Source organism: Temnothorax longispinosus, chromosome 8 (genome assembly GCF_030848805.1).
Source record: "Temnothorax longispinosus isolate EJ_2023e chromosome 8, Tlon_JGU_v1, whole genome shotgun sequence".
NCBI classification, from domain to species: domain Eukaryota; kingdom Metazoa; phylum Arthropoda; class Insecta; order Hymenoptera; family Formicidae; genus Temnothorax; species Temnothorax longispinosus.
Window position 1 is genome coordinate 21,558,466 of NC_092365.1, and position 19,509 is coordinate 21,577,974.

At 38.8% G+C, this 19,509-nt stretch overlaps 4 protein-coding genes across 6 annotated transcripts in view; 2 read left to right on the forward strand and 2 right to left on the reverse strand.

Moving 5' to 3' along the window:
- The first annotated feature begins 297 nt into the window (after window positions 1–297).
- Window positions 298–5,526, forward strand: LOC139818084 (uncharacterized). The gene is made up of 5 exons (XM_071786513.1): window positions 298–1,598; window positions 4,342–4,570; window positions 4,670–4,834; window positions 4,945–5,054; window positions 5,253–5,526. The coding sequence occupies exons 1-5, from the start codon at window positions 1,469–1,471 to the stop codon at window positions 5,417–5,419; spliced, it is 801 nt and encodes a 266-aa protein (XP_071642614.1). The 5' UTR covers window positions 298–1,468; the 3' UTR covers window positions 5,420–5,526.
- On the reverse strand, window positions 5,452–9,256 carry LOC139818080 (CDK5 regulatory subunit-associated protein 3). Of its 2 annotated transcripts, XM_071786508.1 has the most exons (9): window positions 9,098–9,256; window positions 8,706–8,880; window positions 8,381–8,619; window positions 8,016–8,289; window positions 7,800–7,924; window positions 7,450–7,716; window positions 7,173–7,384; window positions 6,106–6,277; window positions 5,452–6,029 (listed from the first exon to the last, which is right to left on the reverse strand). In XM_071786508.1, exons 1-9 carry the CDS (start codon window positions 9,101–9,103, stop codon window positions 5,958–5,960), a joined length of 1,542 nt encoding a protein of 513 aa, XP_071642609.1. In that variant the 5' UTR covers window positions 9,104–9,256; the 3' UTR covers window positions 5,452–5,957. The 2 variants fall into 2 exon arrangements, with proteins under 2 accessions (XP_071642609.1, XP_071642610.1); XM_071786509.1 differs by lacking the exons at window positions 5,452–6,029; window positions 6,106–6,277 and adding an exon at window positions 6,337–7,077.
- Window positions 9,257–10,101: 845 nt separating this feature from the next.
- LOC139818085 (transmembrane emp24 domain-containing protein 7) lies at window positions 10,102–12,142 on the reverse strand. Its single transcript, XM_071786515.1, has 3 exons — window positions 11,734–12,142; window positions 10,996–11,241; window positions 10,102–10,909 (listed from the first exon to the last, which is right to left on the reverse strand). Exons 1-3 carry the CDS (start codon window positions 11,887–11,889, stop codon window positions 10,682–10,684), a joined length of 630 nt encoding a protein of 209 aa, XP_071642616.1. The 5' UTR covers window positions 11,890–12,142; the 3' UTR covers window positions 10,102–10,681.
- A 144-nt stretch (window positions 12,143–12,286) lies between these two features.
- LOC139818079 (uncharacterized) overlaps window positions 12,287–19,509 on the forward strand; it is a 36,322-nt gene continuing 29,099 nt past the window's right edge. For both annotated transcript variants that reach the window (XM_071786507.1, XM_071786506.1), the window contains exon 1: window positions 12,287–12,581. The gene's annotated coding sequence lies outside the window, so the exon portion shown is untranslated. The remainder of the gene's footprint in view (window positions 12,582–19,509) is intronic.

Below are 19,509 nucleotides of genomic sequence, written 5' to 3' on the forward strand. Positions count from 1 at the left end.
TTCCTCAGTTTTTTCTACCCCTATTTCATATAACTTCTTTAAGATTTGGTTGATTAGACCCAGCTTTGTACGCGATCATATGTCTATAATTTTTTGAGAAATGACTCTTATCTAACATATTAACTGAACAAAAATACATTAAAAAGCGATACCCTAATCTGATCTAGAATAATGTAATATTTGACCCAGAAGAGAATGGAGTCCGTAAAATTTTTGTGAAAATGATATAAAAATAAAAAAGTGCACATTTCTAATTTGCACATTTTTTTTAATTTAGAGCGCGGAAGAAGGCTATTTAAAAAGGATTAAAGATCAACGCGGGGTTAATGGAAAAATCCTAACGATCTCTCTCATTCTCCTCCTCCGACGAAAGTGTAACAGCACAGAGATTCGCTAGGCTAAAGAGACTAGATGGTAGTACGACTACGGGAATCGGCGGAGGCACACTCTTCGACTCGAGCACACAATCCACGCTCCCGATGGACTTTCTCGGGGTCACGGAGTTGAACCGAGTGGTGTATCTAAAATCGCGGTGCACCTAAGAATGTCGGCAAAAGGTGGAAGGAGCTGTTGTGTAGAGGGAAACGACCTTGATAAGAACAGCTAGTACTTTGTTGGTCTCTCGTCGCCGAAGTGCATCCTTGTTGCGTGGAATGAAACTTTAAAATAAACCGCGGAGCAGTTTAGACGAAGTTCCAGAATTCCAAAGAGCGTTTTCGGAACAAACTACGTGTTTACGATCGAGCGAGGAACGCGAATAATCGAGTGACGCGATAACAAAAGGGTTTTCCGGGAGCTCAAGAATTTTTGCATGCGATTTATTCGTAAAACAACACCGTATAATAACATAAGCCGCATCAAATCCCGTAAACGTGTGACGGAAACTTATTTTTCGAAGCGACTCATCAATTTCTAAGTCGCAGCGAGGCGGCGTGTACATACGCGGTGAAACAGAAAAACTAGCTACATTATTGAATCCCGGATTCAATACAAAACCCACGCGACTCGACGCGAGAAAAACGTCCTTTGTGCCGGGAGTGGCCGTCCGGTGACCTTATTCGAATAACTATGATCAGTTCGTGTTTTCGGTCTACATCATCTCACCGGGAAGACACTGTTGGCAAAGAGACTACGTTGTGGGTGTGTTAATTGTTTCATCGGCGATCAAGACTGTCGGCACGCGACGGTGATAATAGTGCTGGTAATTCGCAGTCTCTCAAATTGCACGGGTTACATCATAAAGCGCGCGCGCGCGAATCCGGTTAATCTCAACAGCCACGGCGCCGGCGAAAACGGAAGAGCTGTGTAATCGGATGTCTGTTGCTGTTGTTGCTGCTACTGTTGCTGTTGTTGCAGTTTCCCCAATGCGGCGACACGTGCGGAGCAGTGCTATTACGCCGGATGTCTCGAGAATGATTCGCAGGTGACACAAAGGGTCGAGCCCGATCTGCTCGGTGAAAACGTCTCGATGTGCCGTGAAAGGTTCGATGTCGCACGTAGCCGCGATCCGCCACGGGTGATTCGATCGTCTCGCCGGTGCGAAAAGATCCTGCGCGTTTTCCTGCTGTTCGTAACGCTGCTCAGCTACGACGTCCGAGGTGAGCGCTACACTGCTCGACAAGATTTACTTTTTTTCCCATTGCTAGTGGCGAGCGCACTTTGCAAAAAACAGTGTTGGGCATCAATCAATTAAAGCTTTAATCAATTAATCAATTCATTGAATATTTAATTGCAATTAAATTTAATTGCAATTAACTTAGTTCGTTAAGTATGTGTATTAATTACGTAAAGATTTAATTTCTTTCAATTATTTAACAATCACATTACATTAATAAAAAATTACAAATCAGAATTATTACATGCTATTTTATTGGAACTTACTTCTTTGCTTCTTTTCTTGTTTGCCATCTTATTCTATAAAAAAAAACATTCTCACAAGGACGTATGTACAAACAACCAGAGAGAATAATATCTAGCCTTTAAAATAAGTAACACATTAAATCATCATCACGATAAAAATTAATTGTTAATTGTACCTACAATTAAAATTAATAAGTAATTAAATTATTTTGAGTATTATTTTGCGGAAGTTAATATGTTCAGAGTATTCTAAAATGTCGAAATATTGCATTAAAATCGCATGTCCGTACGTATATATGTGTATGTGCAGATTTGATGTCCGTGTTTACTGTAACTTCCGCAAATTTGAAGATATCGATCTATTTCTAATTTTATTATATTTCTCAGTCTTTTCTACCCCTATTTCATATATAATTTTTTAAGATTTGGTTGATTAGATCCAGCTTTATACGCGATCAAAGGTCCATAATTTTGATCGCATATAAAGCTAAGATACATTATGCTTTATACATTATGCTTTCTGTTAATTAAATTTTATTTCTGAAAATCGAATATTTGCGATTAAATCCCATTTGATGGATTATTGAAGCTGATTTCCACACTTCCTTCGTTCGCGGTTAATTCAAGAGAGAAAATCAAATTTTTACGTGGCTGAGCCATGGAAACCGCGAACGAAAAGGAATTACAGAGACCATATACCACTGTGCCGGCGACTAATTAACGTTGCGAAGCAACGTTATGACGCCAATCACTGATTGTTACCACGGAACTGTTAAAAGCAACGATTCAATTATGCCATTTCATTTCACGATCTCAATTTACTTTTCGTTGAGCAATTCCGACCGCAAGAGAGATAAACAATAAAATAATGTATAATCTCTCGATTTTCCTCTGCAAGACACGTCGACCATAACAAGTGCGTTACAGTTACAGTACAGTAATTCGTTATAGTAACCTACGATATTTCCATGGAAAACATTTTACAATTTATTTTATTTATTGCAACAATTCTGGGCACGTATTATGAAACTTTTTGGAACGGATTCCGATCGGAATTGTTTAGTTATTTCTATTTGTCTAGATTTCTATTTGTTTTTTAGGGAAAACAAAATAATTCTGATCAGAATCCATTCCGAAAAGTTCCATAATACCTACGTGTCCTGATTTTAAATTCATTGAGATTTGAATTCTGTTCTCTCTTTCTCTTTTTGAAACATTTATCCTGTAACGTTGCTCAATGCATTTGAACTTTACATTTGCCTGTTAATTTACCTTTCACGATTATTGAATTTTTCACTTAGGACAAGTAAAACAGCAAAATTCGATCAAAACTGATGTTGTGAACCTAAGCGAGGGATTGCACGTATTAATGAGAATTATGCAACCGTGAGATTAAAATCAAGATTAAAAGTCAACTTAATTTGTAGTTACGAGCACACGTATGACGCTTCTCTTACCACACACGTTATGACACGCGTCAAACATGCGTTTCCATAAGTTACCCCAATCAAAATGCATGCTTTTTTCAAACGCGCGCGTTTGACGCGCAATTTTACGCACGGCAACGCGTACAAGGGAACCAGGGATAACTGTAAAAATAATTGCGTAAATATGTCAAAAGATAATAAAATGACTATTGAATAACTAATGATAATTAAGATACTTTTTTTCCCCTCGTAAAAAAGATATACATAATTTTATCAAATATAAAAATGCGAAGGTTATCGGTATCTTTTAACAAATAAGTCAAAAATTCACTTTTTTCCTTCGAGTTTACGGGACGCATTAAAATAATCTCAGCGCAATAAAATTCACGAGATATTCTGGATATCTTACCGAAGTGGTAGAAAGGATAATCTAAAAAGTGAAATTAGGAAAAATAACTCCCATATTTCAATCGTACAATCGTTCGGTAAAGAGTGGATGCCCCTTGTATAATTCCCTCGGAGTTTATGGAAAATGGTCGAGAAACCGTTAAAACGGCCACAAGTAGGATAAATGAGAGTAGTTTTACGCTAAGCGAGTCTAGATCAAGGTAAAGTTGGCTATTTCTGATGATTGGGAGAAAGATCGTACAACGTATATTATGCGCCAGATACACACACAAGACGGTTCGGGAAATACATTTCAAACTCACCGGTAGAAGTAACCGATGGAATTACTAAAAAAGAGATCTTTCCTCTGGTATTGATAGCATACCCTCCACTTAGCTCTTTTATGTGTAGAAAGTTGCACGATAATTTTTAAGTATTTTATACCATAATAAAAAATTTTAGAAAGTCAGTGATTTTTAATCCGCTAAACTTCCAATAGATAAAGATTGCAGATGCATTTGATGGTGCGATATTAATATAAGTATGACGAATTACGGTTATAACTGTATATATTTTTTATAACTGTATGTAGGTGTCGTGCAATCTTTCTCTTTCTCTCTCGCTAACGCTATTTATTTGATCTATCAGCACTTTGTGGCGCTTGCAGGTAACGATACACCAGATGTTTATAAGATACTTGGAGGTGCCAGAACGCGCCAGGCGGACTACCATTATCCGTATATGAATAACGATATAAATGAAAATCAAGAGGATCTCTACGTCGGTCACGGCGGCGACCCGTGGAGCGCTTCCTCGGCGCGTATTTACAAGGATGTCCATGTGCGCGTCATATCCTCCAACAACGCGACGGCAAACAACACGAAGCCTCAATCCACGTAAGTAGCGGACCTAACTATAATGGAAACGTTTTATTAATTTGTGACTTGACAATTTGTAATATCGGACTACATAAAGACTACATTACGTAATTTTAGAATGAGTGAAAGAGCGACCACGGGCCATACGAGAATCAAAAGAGGAGTGATACACCTTTACAACATGGTAGTGTGCGCCACGGGATGTAATCCTCTAGCTTACAAGGGATACGGTTGCTACTGCGGATTCTTAGGATCCGGTTACGTCATCGACGGTATCGACCAGTACGTTTGTACATTTTTTAAGCTTATATTATATAGAAAGAAAATGTTATTTACAATCGTTGACGTGCTTTTCACAGAAGACAAATATCAATGGAATGTAATGTTTTCAGGTGTTGCAAGATGCACGACTGGTGCTACGACGCTACGGAATGTCTCATGTTCTCAGAATACTTTGTACCATATTACTGGAGATGTTATCACGGTTACAAACCCGTTTGCGGTTCGTTTTTTTCATCATTATTCATTTTTCTTGCATGCTAACGCACGTTCTCTTGCTAAATAAAATTCGGAAAATAAAATTAATTTCAATACAATAGCTTTTCTATGAATCAAGCTCGACTTATTTATTTATACGCTATACTCTACGTAAATAGCATGACACAGTAAAATAAAACGGTCCGTGAAATCTTCGTTCCAGCGATTGAGCATGGCAGCTGGGGAGGATCGGGATCTTGCGCTCAACGTTTGTGCGAATGCGATCGTTCGTTAGCCGAGTGTTTGAGAAGATATCCTTGCCCTACCACCAAAGCAGTTTGTACCTCGTCACCATGGAGACTCGTGCAGAATCTCTTCATGATTATATAAATCGTGTACTTGAAAAAATAACATAGGCCGCGTTTTAAAACGTGAGAACGTCGTTTTTTATTTTGTAACATTTGACTTTTGAGATAAAATATTTCATATCTAATTTATGACTTGTACATATCATATGTCAAAAAAACAATTTTCAAAGGCCGGTAAAATTCGGATACCAAAGAAAGTACCCAAGGAGCGTCAATGTGTCCTAAATTGCTTCGTTTTTAAAATACACGGTGTCAAAGACACACGTCTCAGGTAGATCTAAAAATGTTTCGCCGGGTACTGGAAAGTAATTCTTAATACTACATATACGCATACCAAATTTGAATTGAAAAATATCTTGAAACGTTTTCTAGATTTTCGAAATTTTCATTTTTTTCACAACTTTGACATCCTGTATTTTGAAAACGAAGCAGTTTAGGACACATGTTTATAAGACCTTTTCTTCTTAAAATAAGCCAAGGAATATCCCATTCAAGTTTTCGTACTTATTTAAGAAACACTCTGTATAATTCAACAATTTTTTTCTATTCCGTTGTTTGATCTACAACATATTTACACCTCCGGTTAAATATACCTTTCTATTCTTGTACTTCTTGGAAATATCTTGTTCTATCTGTAATTAGATGTAACGTAAAAAATAACAATTTATTATTAAAAAACGTAACATTGAGAGAACGAAGATAACGTACCTCTGTTTGAAGTTCTTTAGTTCTTTGTACGACGAGTTTTAATAGCGGACGCAATTTATCGATTTGATTCTGCGCGTCATCTTGCTTCTGTCGCATGGATTCTTGCTGGGTTACCATTCTATCGATCAGGTTTAATTTTTGCTTTAAAGTAGCAGCCACTACGTCCACGTACCTGGGATAGAAATATATAAACATTTGTAAAAAGATGTATGTACGTGGTCTGTTTAAAAAGTAATGAAACTGAATTTTTTTCTCAACAACTGGTAACACTGTAAAAACGAGACTACAGTTGATCGAGAGCTACATTCATACTCTACCTTCAGTTATTTCAGTTATTCATGTTTGATAACATTAACACATGTGACTCTACAATCATTTGTATAACTGTGGCTGCGGTCCACTTGATGCTACAAATGCTTCGAAGCATTCCTCTTCTCCTTTCTTTTAATAAGTCAAGTGGACTACAGCCTACATGTTTGGGTGACGCGTCATGGAACACAAGAAAATCGAGCAGCATTATGCAAAGCATGATAAGTGATGCAAAGTTTGATACAGCAAATTCTGCATCAAATTTCAGGATAACGTGACAGAAACATTTAAAAAGTTGACAGTGAGAGTGATTGGTGACTTATTAAAATAAATTTAAATCACCAAATTGTTTATGACATTGATGATTCAGAACAGGATTCATCTTCACACGTTCACCGCCATCTAAAAATACCTTGTGCTCGCGATAGAACTTGATCTTTGTAAGTCTGTTTCAGCTTCTTAAATGCTTCCATCGCATTGTCCTGGAGTTTGACACAGAATTTAGTCGCATACAGCTGCTCGAATTTCTTGTGTTCCATTTTCGTGATGCGTCACCCAAACATATAGTTGTACAAATGATTGTAGAGTCACATGTGTTAATGTTATCAAATTGAAATTTTAACTGAAGATAGAGTATGAATGTAGCTCTCGATCTACTGCAGTCTGGTTTTTACGGTGTTACCAGTTGTTATGAAAAAAAATCAGTCTTATGACTTTTTAAACAGACCACGTATTATATTTAATTGTAAATATTGTACCTCGGATAATGTTTGATGTTATGTAAATGGTGGACATTGCTATGCAATATTTCAGAGAGAATAACTTGAATATTATCCAGCATGTTCTGAGTGGTCTCTATGGTAGAAAGTTGCAGAATAGATGAAGCGTCCTGCATCTGACTAAAGCTGAGAAGGTTGTTCCTATCGTCGCCTTTGAATTCGTACAGACGTAACTTCATAAATGCCTCCAGCTGTAGAAATATACATTTATATAAAAGAGCAGTCAATTTCTTACATGCACATTTATAAGTCATACTTCAAACAGCTGATTGATAAATTCGGATCTCGTTGTTGGATTGTCTAATATCGTGTGGGCTTCAGACCCCGTAGCCACACCACCTTCATGACCCGATGCTTCCACAACTATACCCGATTCCTCCAAAGAGATATTACAATATATTTCTGCCGCAGTAGGTTGTTCCGCATTTTCGTCTCCCCAATCAATATCGTCCTCTGTGTCCAAATCAACTTCTTCACCAAAGTCAATCTCTCTCTGCAGATCCAAGTTGCCAAAATCAATGACCTGTTGAGAATGCTCGGGATAATAACGCAATCGAATCTCTATTCTACAAATATCACAAAAAAATTATATAAAAATATTCATACATTAGTATCCAAACTAGACCTTCCCGTACTTTCATCTTCATCCGCTTTAATATTCAATGGTGGTTCAATTATCGACGCTGGTACTTCTCCATAAGTATATTCAAACATCGTTGTGTTTCCCTTTTCTTTAAAAATCAAATAATATATAACAATCTATCATACACACTTCTTATTCAAATATTATGCATTCTTGAAATAATGATTTTGCAAACATACCAATGACATATTTAATTATCGACACGCACGTACTGTCGTACTGCTGGCCGAAAGTAAATTCAACAAATGCGCTGTAAAACTCCACTACCTTGTCCAAACTCTTCGTTTTTTCTGCTACTTTCTGATAAACTTCCGATAACTCTTTCACCTTATCCATTAATTCACGTCTGACTGTACTGTAGCCAGTTATACCTAATTGTTTGCAAAGCGCATTATACTCTGTATGCGCAATATTTTCTGACTTTTTATATTCCGCTTCTTTCTTTTCAAATTCCTGTCAGTGCAGTTTTATATGCGATTTTAGACAATGACAGGATAAGTAAATAGTATTATGATAACATTAGACATTATATAAATCGATTTACCGTTAACGATTGTTCTAACTTCTGTATCTGTTTTTTAATACTGGGGACCTCGTAATTAACATTTCTTATGAGAATTTGCGCGGCTTCGGCAAGGTATACATTATCTTTTTCATATAATCGTAAAATCTCCTGCCAATCCTTCATCCTTTGTGAACCGTATCGCCCGAATAAATTTTTCGTGTCCGCTTCTGTTTCCTTCAAGATTTCCACAATTTTGATGCAATAAAAGTAATTTATATCTGTAAAAAGAGGTAAAGCAAAGGCTCGGGAGTTTGCAGCTACGTGCTAAAAATCAGATAGAACCATAACACGTAACACTACTTACAGGCGCCAGACAACAATGAGGCAATGCCATCATGAGCAGGCATATTCTGTATTGCATCATTAATTTTCTGCCTAATGGTCAAAATGTTCGTGTGCCACGTCTTCTTGCAGTGCCTCCGATTAATCAGCCAATCCAATAATTTTCCAGCATTAATGTCGATCGGGATATCCTGCTCCTAAATAATTATTTGTACGTAAAGATATAATTTAATAAAACGCAACAATAAAAAAGAAAATAATGCGAAAATAATATCAAAAACGTGTATGTGAAATTCAAGTTTACTCCAGATTATGTCACGGGTAAAATTGTGTATACGCGATTTCATATCTATGTTTAAAATTGATATCGTTGACGTGAGAATACGTGCGTGTTCGAATAACGCGACCACATGCCTGCATGTTGTTAAATTCAACGAATTTCTCGGCAAGAAATCGTATCTCCTTCGCCACAATCCGAGTTGGAGAACAGGTTATAACAGCTGTTATTCTTTTATTAAGCAGGGCACACACACTTTTCGTAGAACGTAACAGTAAGGTTTCGACCAATCGCGTTGCTCGATTCGGCCGTCTGTAACCTTAGAAATAAGAATTGAGCAACGCGATTGGTCGAAACCTTACTGTTACGTTCTACGAAAAGTGTGTGTGCCCTGCCTAATCGCGTTGCTCGATTCGGGAACGTAAGGCCGTATGTACCTATACGATATCGACGATAGCATTGCGAGCATCGATAGAGATGGCAAACGCATTTATCGACTATGATAAAATCCATTCATTCTTTGTTTCCTAGGCTATTACTATTGGTATTCATAGCTGCATACCCGTCAGTCGCCGCAAATATTGTGCGGAGTAAATTAATTTGAACAATCGCGAATTGGTCAGATGATTATTTCGTAGGATAGAAAAAAAATTTTCATTATCAAACGGCTGACGCGATGGCCAAGGTCCGTCTCCTCGTATAGAGGACTTCGTTTCTAATTTTCCCAAGCCCAGGAACTTGACAGTGAATAAAATTAAATTTACAAATGACTAATGGCATTTGCCTGTTTTGTTGAAATTTATTGTAATTTATTAAAATGACAAATGCAATAGTACGATTTTGTCATTCTCTATACGGAGGCGGTTATACTCCGAAAGTCCGCATGTCCGTTTTCAGCGTACAGGCGCAGGTGTTGAGCTTGACTCTAGTCGAGCACTGTAATATGGCATCCTATTTATCACTTGCGTATACGCTTATCAAATAATGCATACGCGACGGAAAACCACATGTGACATCTGCCACGTATAAAACGTGAACATGCGCTCATAACTGTCGTCTGCGTAATACCGCATGGCACTTTCTTACGCTTACAAGGAACTAGTGACGTTCGGAGTAAACAGTCGCATTAAATCGAGGGAAGTAAATAATCAACTGCATTTATTTAAGTAACTTTTCTACCGATACCTAAGATAAATAACGAAAGGCGCGACAAGTAACGAGAGACGGGAATTAATCAGATCGCTCGGCGATACGAGTAGACGTGAGTACACACAAGTATCTTTTTTAATTTATTATGTTACACGTTCACAGTAAGAAAAAAACATTATGTCCCTTTCCATTATACTGTCCCTGTACCAGTATAAGTACAACATGAATGTCCATCGGAAAGGAAAGATGTAAGAGTTCTATCGGTTGCACTCGTCTTTCTGATCATTCCGTGTTGTATCAGCACCCGTGTTAAAATGTTCTCGGCATGATAAAGCCTCGGCAAAAATTAATACCCGCGAACGATACGCGCGTTCATAGGGCGTACGAGGATCTGGATCACTTGGCGCTTCTCACCGGTTCTTTGGATTCTAATCGCAAAATCCGCTCAACAATCCTTTCTCGATTGTCGGAGAAGACTCGTGGACATTACGATGGCACGAGGACGATTCGATCGGTGATCGTATATCTCGATCGCGAACGAGTTTTTCCTTTTCCGTTACTTCGCTATCACACTAATAACTTTGGGAGGGGCTTCGATCCGTGAAGAAGTTCTTCAGGATGAAAACCTGCCCCACGGCGATGAGCAGGATGCAGACGGTCTCCATTACCGACCACCAGAGCACTCGCTCATTCAGCTCCTCCGCGCGTTTGCGACCTTGAGCTTCCCGCAGACGATGATGTGTCTGATAGTCCAGGATGCTGATTAGATTTTTGTGCACCTCTTGCGCGGAAGACTCCATCTGTAAAAAGAACCAAGCCGCGTTAGCACGCACCACGTTTAATTTACGTGCACGGTACTATAAAAGATTCTATCGTGGCATATCACCTGAGTCATGACTGTAACATGTTCTCCGAGACCAGGAAGCGGCAGTTCGTCGCCCACTTGGAAATCCATATACACCAGCTTGTGCGAGTATGTAGAAAACTCATTGCTGAAGCAAGCCTTGTAAATTCCTGACATGGTTGGTATAAAGGAGTGTGAATCAAATTGCGTTTTTACTTGGCTATAGATAATCTCTTTATTTGGAGCTTCTAAAGTCACATCTACATCATACTGGCCACCTGTAACCACCTGAAAAGTATAAAAGTATACTCGTTACAAACAAGTTACTTTAAAACATGCAAAGTTCTTTTTGCCTATGAAGCGTCTATAAATCAATGAAAGAACATCTAAACTAAAAGAAAAGTTGCAGTAGCACGAAAAGTAGTACTGCTTTTCACTAATAAATGTTTTCTAGAATGGAGCATAGAGCACATATATGTGTTACGTATCGTTCTCCTCTTCTCGCTGTAAGATGCGAGTACAAGAACACAGCGCGACTATATAAAACAGACCTCGTTATCACATAAAATTTTATACTCTTTGAATACACGTTGAAATAATATTATTCCTATTATCTCTTATGTTGGTGCGCCACTTCTCATTCGTCTCATTGAACCTGAAGCTACGCAGGCGGAGTGCGGATATGTCGCGATGCGAGCGATAATAGCAACGTGTCATCGCGACGCGACTCGCGAGCATATGTAGCATTATCGAGGACCAGCGTCCAACGGTGTTACGCACCTGAAACTCCAGCGTAGACGAAACGTTCTTCTCGATCTCCTGGTAAAAACACTCTTTGGCATTGTCGGCTAGCTCGAAGGTTAACTCGACGCCGCCCGTAAGCAGGAGTGCGCCGAGTAGCGAGACGAGCAATAGCCAGACCGACCAGCAATCCATTCTTGGTTGGTTTTTCGTTTGTTCGTCGACGACGCTCACGCGCTGCCGCGTCACTGATCCGCGCACTGCGCGCACATTTAAGATTTAAGACCAGCCTCGAAACTGAAGAAAATTCGGACGAGAACGCGCGACCGTTTTCTACTTCTTTTCCCGGCGGCACCCCGACGATCTCTCGCAAACGAGCTATTTTAACGTGGCCGGATGTCGCGCGCGCGCGCGCGACGTAGCCACGGTTTCGGCGCGCATGGCGCGCAGCTGCGGAAGCGGCTACGTTCACGTCAGAACTGGTGGTGGTGGTGGCGGCGGCACTGGCGGCAGCGGCAGCGAGCAGCAGCGGCGTTGGCGGCAGTTGTGACGGTGGTAGTGGGGGTAGACCATCACAAGCGCGCAACCGGCGCAACACGACACGAGAGTGACGAGTTTTCGGGCGGCAGCGTCGCGAGACGGGTCTTTTTCTTAGCGTTCTTTTCGTCGCCGCTTTTTCTTGTCACCCGTTCGCGAGATATACTGTTTAACGTTTCTGGTGATCGTGGATGGAAGAGTCGCACGTTTTGCGCGTCGATTAACGTTCGCGTGTCGCCGTGTGCGTCCGAGTGATAAAGAGGTTATGTTCCGCATCCTCGTGTACTCCAAGATACCACGCATTATGCGACCTCACCGTGACCCTCGTGATCATCACGGACACCTGTAAGGTAACTATCTCTGAGAACGAAGCACATACCTATGTATGTGTGTATGCGACATGGAGTGTCTCACCGAGAATCTGATCGATACTCGAAATTTATCTAGTGACTCGAATAACGCTGCTCTTAAATTTATAGACATTCGGAAAATTGCAGTGCACTTTTAGTTGATATTAAATGCATTCGTAAATTATAAATTTAATCTCGGCGCTGCACTTTCTTACCACTTTCTACATATTAAATGAGATAGGTGTACGTTCAGAAAGAGGGAGAACGTGCAAGAAAGTACGTATGGAATGTGCTGCTAAGAAGAATAATCGCGAATGTATGCAACATTTAAATCATAATTTCACAAGTAAAAGAGAAAAGAAATCACTACTCTATAATCTTCTTTTTGTTATTGACATATTAAAAATTGCACGAAAAAAATCATACAAAAGGAAATTAAATAAAAATAATAAAAAATGTTAAAGCGCGATATTATACAGCTTAAAATATTAATTGGCTTTCGCTGATCTTCCGTAGTGTTTTGCATTAGTGAACCGTGGCCTAATCAAACTCCTTGAAATTCGCTATTATTATTGAATCGTCTTTTAAGCGGTTTGCCTTTGTTAGTTTTATTACACTTCGAAAATACATTATTGTGCGAGTAAAAAAATGATTTAAAAAATTAGAAACTTCACGGTGTGTGCCAGTAACGTTTGACTCATTGGAATTACTAAAACAAAATCATAAAAACATACAAATTAGATTATGAATTTATATTTCCTTTCACAAACTCTTAACGTTTATTTTGCGCGTATTGCTTTAATACGATTTGCACAAAATTCATATAAGCTCAAATTTTTCCAAGTCCAATCCAATTATTCGCAGTGAAAGAAGTAGAAAACGGAGTGAACGCGCTAACAATATCCAGCTGTGGTTGGCCGGATGTGTTTCAATAATCCAGCTTTATATAACGTCTTGTCGACGAGAGCGCTTTCGTGCATCGCGACACAGTGCATTTTGTCCACGACGAGAACTGTCGCGATCTAAATCTGTCCGAAGACTTACAAGCGAAGAGATATTCGCTTGTAAGTTCGGGATGAAGCCAAAAGTTACTGCATGAGAAGTAAGATCAAACAAAAAAAGCGAAGACGTTATCTTAAAAAAATATTGTGTCTAAAGCGTAAAGTTCTTAAGCCTGAAATTTTTTTAAGTCCTTTATCAATATGTAAGCTATTATTAGAGTAGGTCAGAGTTTTCAGATATCTAACAGGATGACTCTTTTTTAAATATAGGTAATGATGATGCTGGTTTCCTAGTCTGATGGTATTCTGTCTTCTTCTAGTATTTTTGTAAATAGCACGGCAAGATTTCTCTGCACAGTTACATACCACCAGTTTCATATTTATATCATTAATTAATTAATTAATTAATACATAATTTTTGCAAATCTATATACGTTTAGCTTTGTAAATATATCAGAAAATAACAAGAAAATATTCAATCACTATTATATGACTTTATTTAAACATTTTATGCCTTCATTTTTTCATCGATAAAAACCTATTAAAGATATTCATATTGAAGTTATTTACAACATTTTCACTAAAGAATATGTGAATAGGGTTTTCGAAAGTTTATTTATCCTTAATTTCCTTCGAAGCGATAACTTTGTGGCTCATCTGTTGAAAGACCCTCCGTAATAATAAACAGCCAACATGAAATAATCAAAGTAAAACATTTGCTAACGATGAATGGCACCGAGCGGGAAACTAACAATAAGATTAGAAAAATTCCACGAAAATCGCAATGAGGCGACTGTTAGCGGGTGCCTTACGGCCCGGTCGTAAATAAATGCTCCTCGTGCATTGATAAATTCTACGTAATGTGACAGGCGGCAAGAATAAGTGCGTAAAAGCGGATTATCTGGCCTCGTTGCTCACGTGAGTCGGCATGTATAATATGTTACCGTGATCGATTTTAACGTTCGACAAACGACGATTTAGCTTCCATCGGGATATGACATCGAACGGCCAACAACGACGAGTCAACGGCCTGGCGCATAATTGCTGGCTACTGTCTCCGCAAAGATATAATTAATGACCTCTCTCTCTAAAGAAAGTTTTCGATAGATTTCAAAAAGAATTCTAGCGATCAGATGCAAAAAAGTAAGGATAAGTTAATCCGATGCTTTCGTTATGCGAATATTGCTGGCAGTTTCTTTTTGTTTCCATCAGAATCGTGATTTAATTTTCAACATGTCAATTTTTGACAGAAATCTTGAGCTATTTGAAACTCATTACTCATCCATCATGGTCTACCGTGGTTCATCCGTGGAATTGTTTGGCGCGAAAGAAGAATAATACGTTTGATACTTTAAAAGCCGGCCGTGGAAGACGTGGATAGTGAAAATCCGTTGTCGTCTCTCTTCCTGTGGTTTTTCCGGCGCGGAAATAAGAGAGGAATCCTTCAAAAGAAGTTTGAAGCCAATTTAGATTCGCGCTCGCGCCCATGCACCTGTTTCTTCTTCCTCTTCGCAGTCCAGAGACTGGTTCCGGATCACGTGCGATGCAGGCGCGCTGCACGCGGTGCCGCTATACGCCTTCATTTTCACGGAGAAGCGCGCGCTTCTGTGGCATTTGTATGGATGCGTGGAATCATTCGTTTATGATATATGGCCGCAATTCGCCGCGGCCGTGAAAGCGCGCACAATTAATATCACGAATTAATATCACGGTGAATTCGTTAAACAAAATCGCGAAATCATGGCCCGCGGGAGGGAGAGAAGGAGGAGAGGGTTGAAGGGATGGGAAAGAGGGAGAGGAAGAGAAATCGTGGTCGATTTATTCCAGATTCTTAGAGATGATTGTTCTTTATGTCGGATCTGAATCGGAATAAGAGAAAGACTCGCATTCTCAAAACGATTTATTCGTTTTATTTCTCATTCAGACAATTTACCACACAAGAGTTAATTAGTTAATTTCTTCTATGTGAGATAATTGCATGTGGTATGCGGACCGAATTGTAAAATTTTTACGGTTGTTATTGTTCCGGCAGGACACGTTTGGATGCGACAGCTGAATAATAACGTTCGCAGATATTCATATTTTATTATAATGAGCAATTCCATTATTCTCTCTTCTCGCGCAATATTAATAACGTATGCATAATTAGGTTGCGCGTGCATACGTATTTCAGGAAAGCCACGTCGAGAATTAATAACAAAAGATATTTAACATTGTGTAGCATGAACTTTGCATGAATTCCGTTCTTTTTAACAATATCCGTACATAAATACCGGACGTAAACGTTACGATTATCCTGCACAACGTCTGTGTTCTAACCTGTAGAATTTCGTGAAAGTAGGTAGAATCGGAACAATGATTATTACGATGCTATCTAAAATGCGACGGTGAAATCTATAAAAAGCGAACGATATGAATTCACAGCAACCACGCTCTAAAAACATATCTTAAAATATAATTGTCTTAATTTTTCACACACTCTGTTTCTCACATTTATTTGTTGAATTTAACATACTTACCATACACCATTTTCCAGAAAAATAAAGATAAATTTATAATAAATGAAGCTGTGTAAAGCCATACAAAAAGTCCGAAAAAGCCTTTTCTTCATCATGATAATGGAGCAACGAAACATTTTGTTTATGACGAGAAAGTTAACGCAGCCTTTAAACGCATAAATTTCACGTGATGTAGATACGCAACAGGAAAAAAAAGTCATGTGTTTGTCGAGTGATTGTCAGTTCGTCAAACGTGTATCGAATAAGTGGTACATCGGAACGAAGACAGAAAACATGCGCGTGCTTTATAAGAAGAAAGAAGCCAAAGGAGTAGCAAGTAGCAAGACAACATAGGCAAGGAAAATCTAGGTCGCGAGTGAATTCCGCATCGTTTTTTTCTCGTTTATCCTGACCGTGCTCGTGAAACGCACACGATTTAAGGTCAATTCTCGGTTAGGTCACGGTCCGGTCACAATCCGATAAAAAATCGTTGCCATCCTTCGAGTCGTTCGAATTGTCGTCGCGCGATTCTCAATTCCCATGACGCGATAAAGCACTCCGAAGTATCTTCTAGTTTTGAAATTACCGTGTATTGGGTTTCTATTTCCCGCAAGACGCAATGTATACGCGTGCACGTACTTACGTCAAGCAGAGCGCTTCCGCGTTCGTATAGAAGCGGAAGAAGCTGCCGACGCGAGTCGAGACACGCAAGGGAGATGGAAACGCAAGATTCTGGACTGTTAATGCCCATCGAGCACCGTACACGGCATTTTTCTGTCTTTTCGTCCAAAGATTGTAAAATTAATTTTTACGCGATTTTTCTAGGGCGCTTCGTCACAAAAAATACCGAAAGATAAGATGCTGATCGAAAATTCGTACAATCATATTTTTTAGCCTCTTCTATTTTAGGAAAATTATTAATTGTTATTTTAATAATACACGTACGTGACGATGCCATACTATATACATTGTAACGTGTGCATCGTAAAAGCGCATTATTTGTCGCGGTTTTGTGATTCTAACGGACACAGTGGGATTCCGTAAACAGACATAATCCCTTTATACCCCCCCCTTTCTTCATAGTCCGTCAGATGCAAATTGTATATCAGGCTTTGCACTTTTATGGCGATTCTGTACAAACCAATCGGCATTCTCGTCAAGGCTTTTCCATCTTCGGCGAAACCTTCGTGACTATAATTAGCGTGAGGCTCACTGACCAAATTGCCAATTCGTTTTTATGGATTCTCGAGGAAACGCGTGCCGTTCGCGACAAGTCCAAACAAGTCCAAATATAACCGAAATACCTGACATGTTTCGAACGCTCCTTCTCGCCTTTAAAAATATCATCAATGGATGCTTTATTAGGAACTATTTGAAATGTGTGGTTATTTTTGCAATCTGTTTTATTAAAATCTACGTTTTCGCATAATAGTAGATAATTAGCGCTTTGCCACTCATAGTGAATGATGATTAATATCTTGTTGTAGTACCGTTAAATAATTTGTCATAGTTTCTGGAAAGACGTAACGGAAAAATAAGTAACGTAACGTCAAATCGCGAGAAATCTAAAGAGGACTACAAAACTGCGCTCATTAAGAGCAAAATACCTATAAAAAAATGAGAAAAAAAATTCGATTAAATCTCTAACTTAATTATAGTATTAGTTGACTCATTCTATTCAGTTCTACTACACGCCGTATTAAAAATAATGAAATCAGCTAGATATTATCATTTGATAAAACAGATAAAACTATAGAAGTCTGAGATAACTCAAATTAGTAGCTGGCCATTTGTTTCGCTATTCTGCGAGTTACAAGTTAGATTGCCCCAAAGATTGCCCGGTATTCATAGTCGATTCTTATATTTAAGACCATCGTACTATCTTAAGATGTCATAAGCCAATCACAGAGCCGTATTTTAGTGTCGACATTACTTAAGACGGTCTTGAAATAAGATCTGACTATGAATACCGACCTAAGAAAACGATAGTAATCTATTTATTTATGGAGTATTATGGATTTAATATAAATTATGAATTTTCGTTGTTTGTCGATCCCTTACAACATGTACATACTTCCGATACCTCGTTATATTTGCGCAACGTGAAAATCGATTGAAAAATTACCGCAGTATTACGGATTACTCAATTTTGGCCACGAAGGGTCTTGATGTTTGCGTTCATGACTCACGTAGCAACGACGCAACGTCGGAACCGGATTACGTCGACCATGAAGCATAAGACAAGGTAAAGGCGAAAGTCCCCTTGCTATCCCTGTTCTCTTTCGTTCCTGCCAGCGATCTTAGTTCTCTTCACCCTCGTCCGTATTTTTCCCTACAAGATTACTGCATGAAAACGTAACGCTTGCTCGAATGTACGATGTAAATGTACACTTTCTTTCGTTCGGGACGCTTAAGAAATTCTGTGTCTATTTAAACGATGAGTTTTGAGAAAATTAAACCGTGTTAATAAAATACTTGCTAACGTAATTTTGTAAAAGAATTATCTATTAGCAAAATGGCATTTATTCAATTGAAAGAAAAAGAACATTAATTTTACTGTTTATCTTCCGATACAATTCACTATAGGTTTACATAAATAGATGCGAATAATAATGTGAATTTATATTGCAAATTTTGTATTTTTGCGGAGCTGCTCCTGAAACACTCGGGGTGTGCACAATATGCACTCACAAGTGTGTCAAGCGTGTGTGTGTACATTTTAAGCCCCTTGCACAATGCTAGGCAACAAGCAATAGGAACCGGGAATAGAAATCAGAAATTATGTATAAATGCAGAATAAACAGTGACACAGGCAATAGACACAGAGTTTCCGTCACGTTGGAAATTCTGTGCCTATTGCCTGTTGCCAACCAATCATAGCATTCGAATTTTTTAGGTTGTAATGAACGATTTTTTGGTTATTTCCTGTTCCTATTGCCTGTTGCCTGGCATTGTGCAAGGGGCTTTAGCTCTCTCACAATCGATCGAGCATATCACTCGTTGCAACACACAGTGTTCATAATATACACTCTTGAGATAGGCGATGCACGGCATATGTATTATGTGTATTACATATGCACTTCGGACTATCGAGTCCGTGTAAACGCGAATACCACCAGATGGAAGAGTCTCGAATGTCCCAGGAGAGAACGAGTGCAATGTTTCCTTCCACTGCATCCAACAAAAGCTCCTTTGGACGCGAAAAGAGAGCGCAATACTCTTCACATTGCACATATATATATATATATATATACACACACATAAATTCGCAACACCACTCGGAGGGGAATTGCGTCGCGCTCAAAGGCCTAGATCCTTATCTCGAGCGTTGCGATTTCGATAGAATTGGATAGCGAGACTCGATAACGTCGTGTCTTATAGTACATATGCTGCTTGCAAAAAATCCTTAAAAATTTCGTATTTATTCAA

Bases quoted from the DNA above. Each gene is read 5' to 3' on its own strand.
- LOC139818084 (XM_071786513.1), top strand. From the start codon at position 1,469: ATGTGCCGTGAAAGGTTCGATGTCGCACGTAGCCGCGATCCGCCACGG. The intron at 4,571-4,669 runs GTAAGTAGCGGA...ACGTAATTTTAG, and splicing joins AACACGAAGCCTCAATCCAC to AATGAGTGAAAGAGCGACCA. The intron at 4,835-4,944 runs GTACGTTTGTAC...TAATGTTTTCAG, and splicing joins GTCATCGACGGTATCGACCA to GTGTTGCAAGATGCACGACT.
- LOC139818080 (XM_071786508.1), bottom strand. The intron at 7,925-8,015 runs GTATGTTTGCAA...TGATTTTTAAAG, and splicing joins GATAATTAAATATGTCATTG to AAAAGGGAAACACAACGATG. The intron at 7,717-7,799 runs GTATGAATATTT...CATTCTCAACAG, and splicing joins GGTCTAGTTTGGATACTAAT to GTCATTGATTTTGGCAACTT.
- LOC139818085 (XM_071786515.1), bottom strand. From the start codon at position 11,889: ATGGATTGCTGGTCGGTCTGGCTATTGCTCGTCTCGCTACTCGGCGCA. The intron at 11,242-11,733 runs GTGCGTAACACC...TATACTTTTCAG, and splicing joins CGTCTACGCTGGAGTTTCAG to GTGGTTACAGGTGGCCAGTA. The intron at 10,910-10,995 runs GTGATATGCCAC...TTCTTTTTACAG, and splicing joins ATGTTACAGTCATGACTCAG to ATGGAGTCTTCCGCGCAAGA.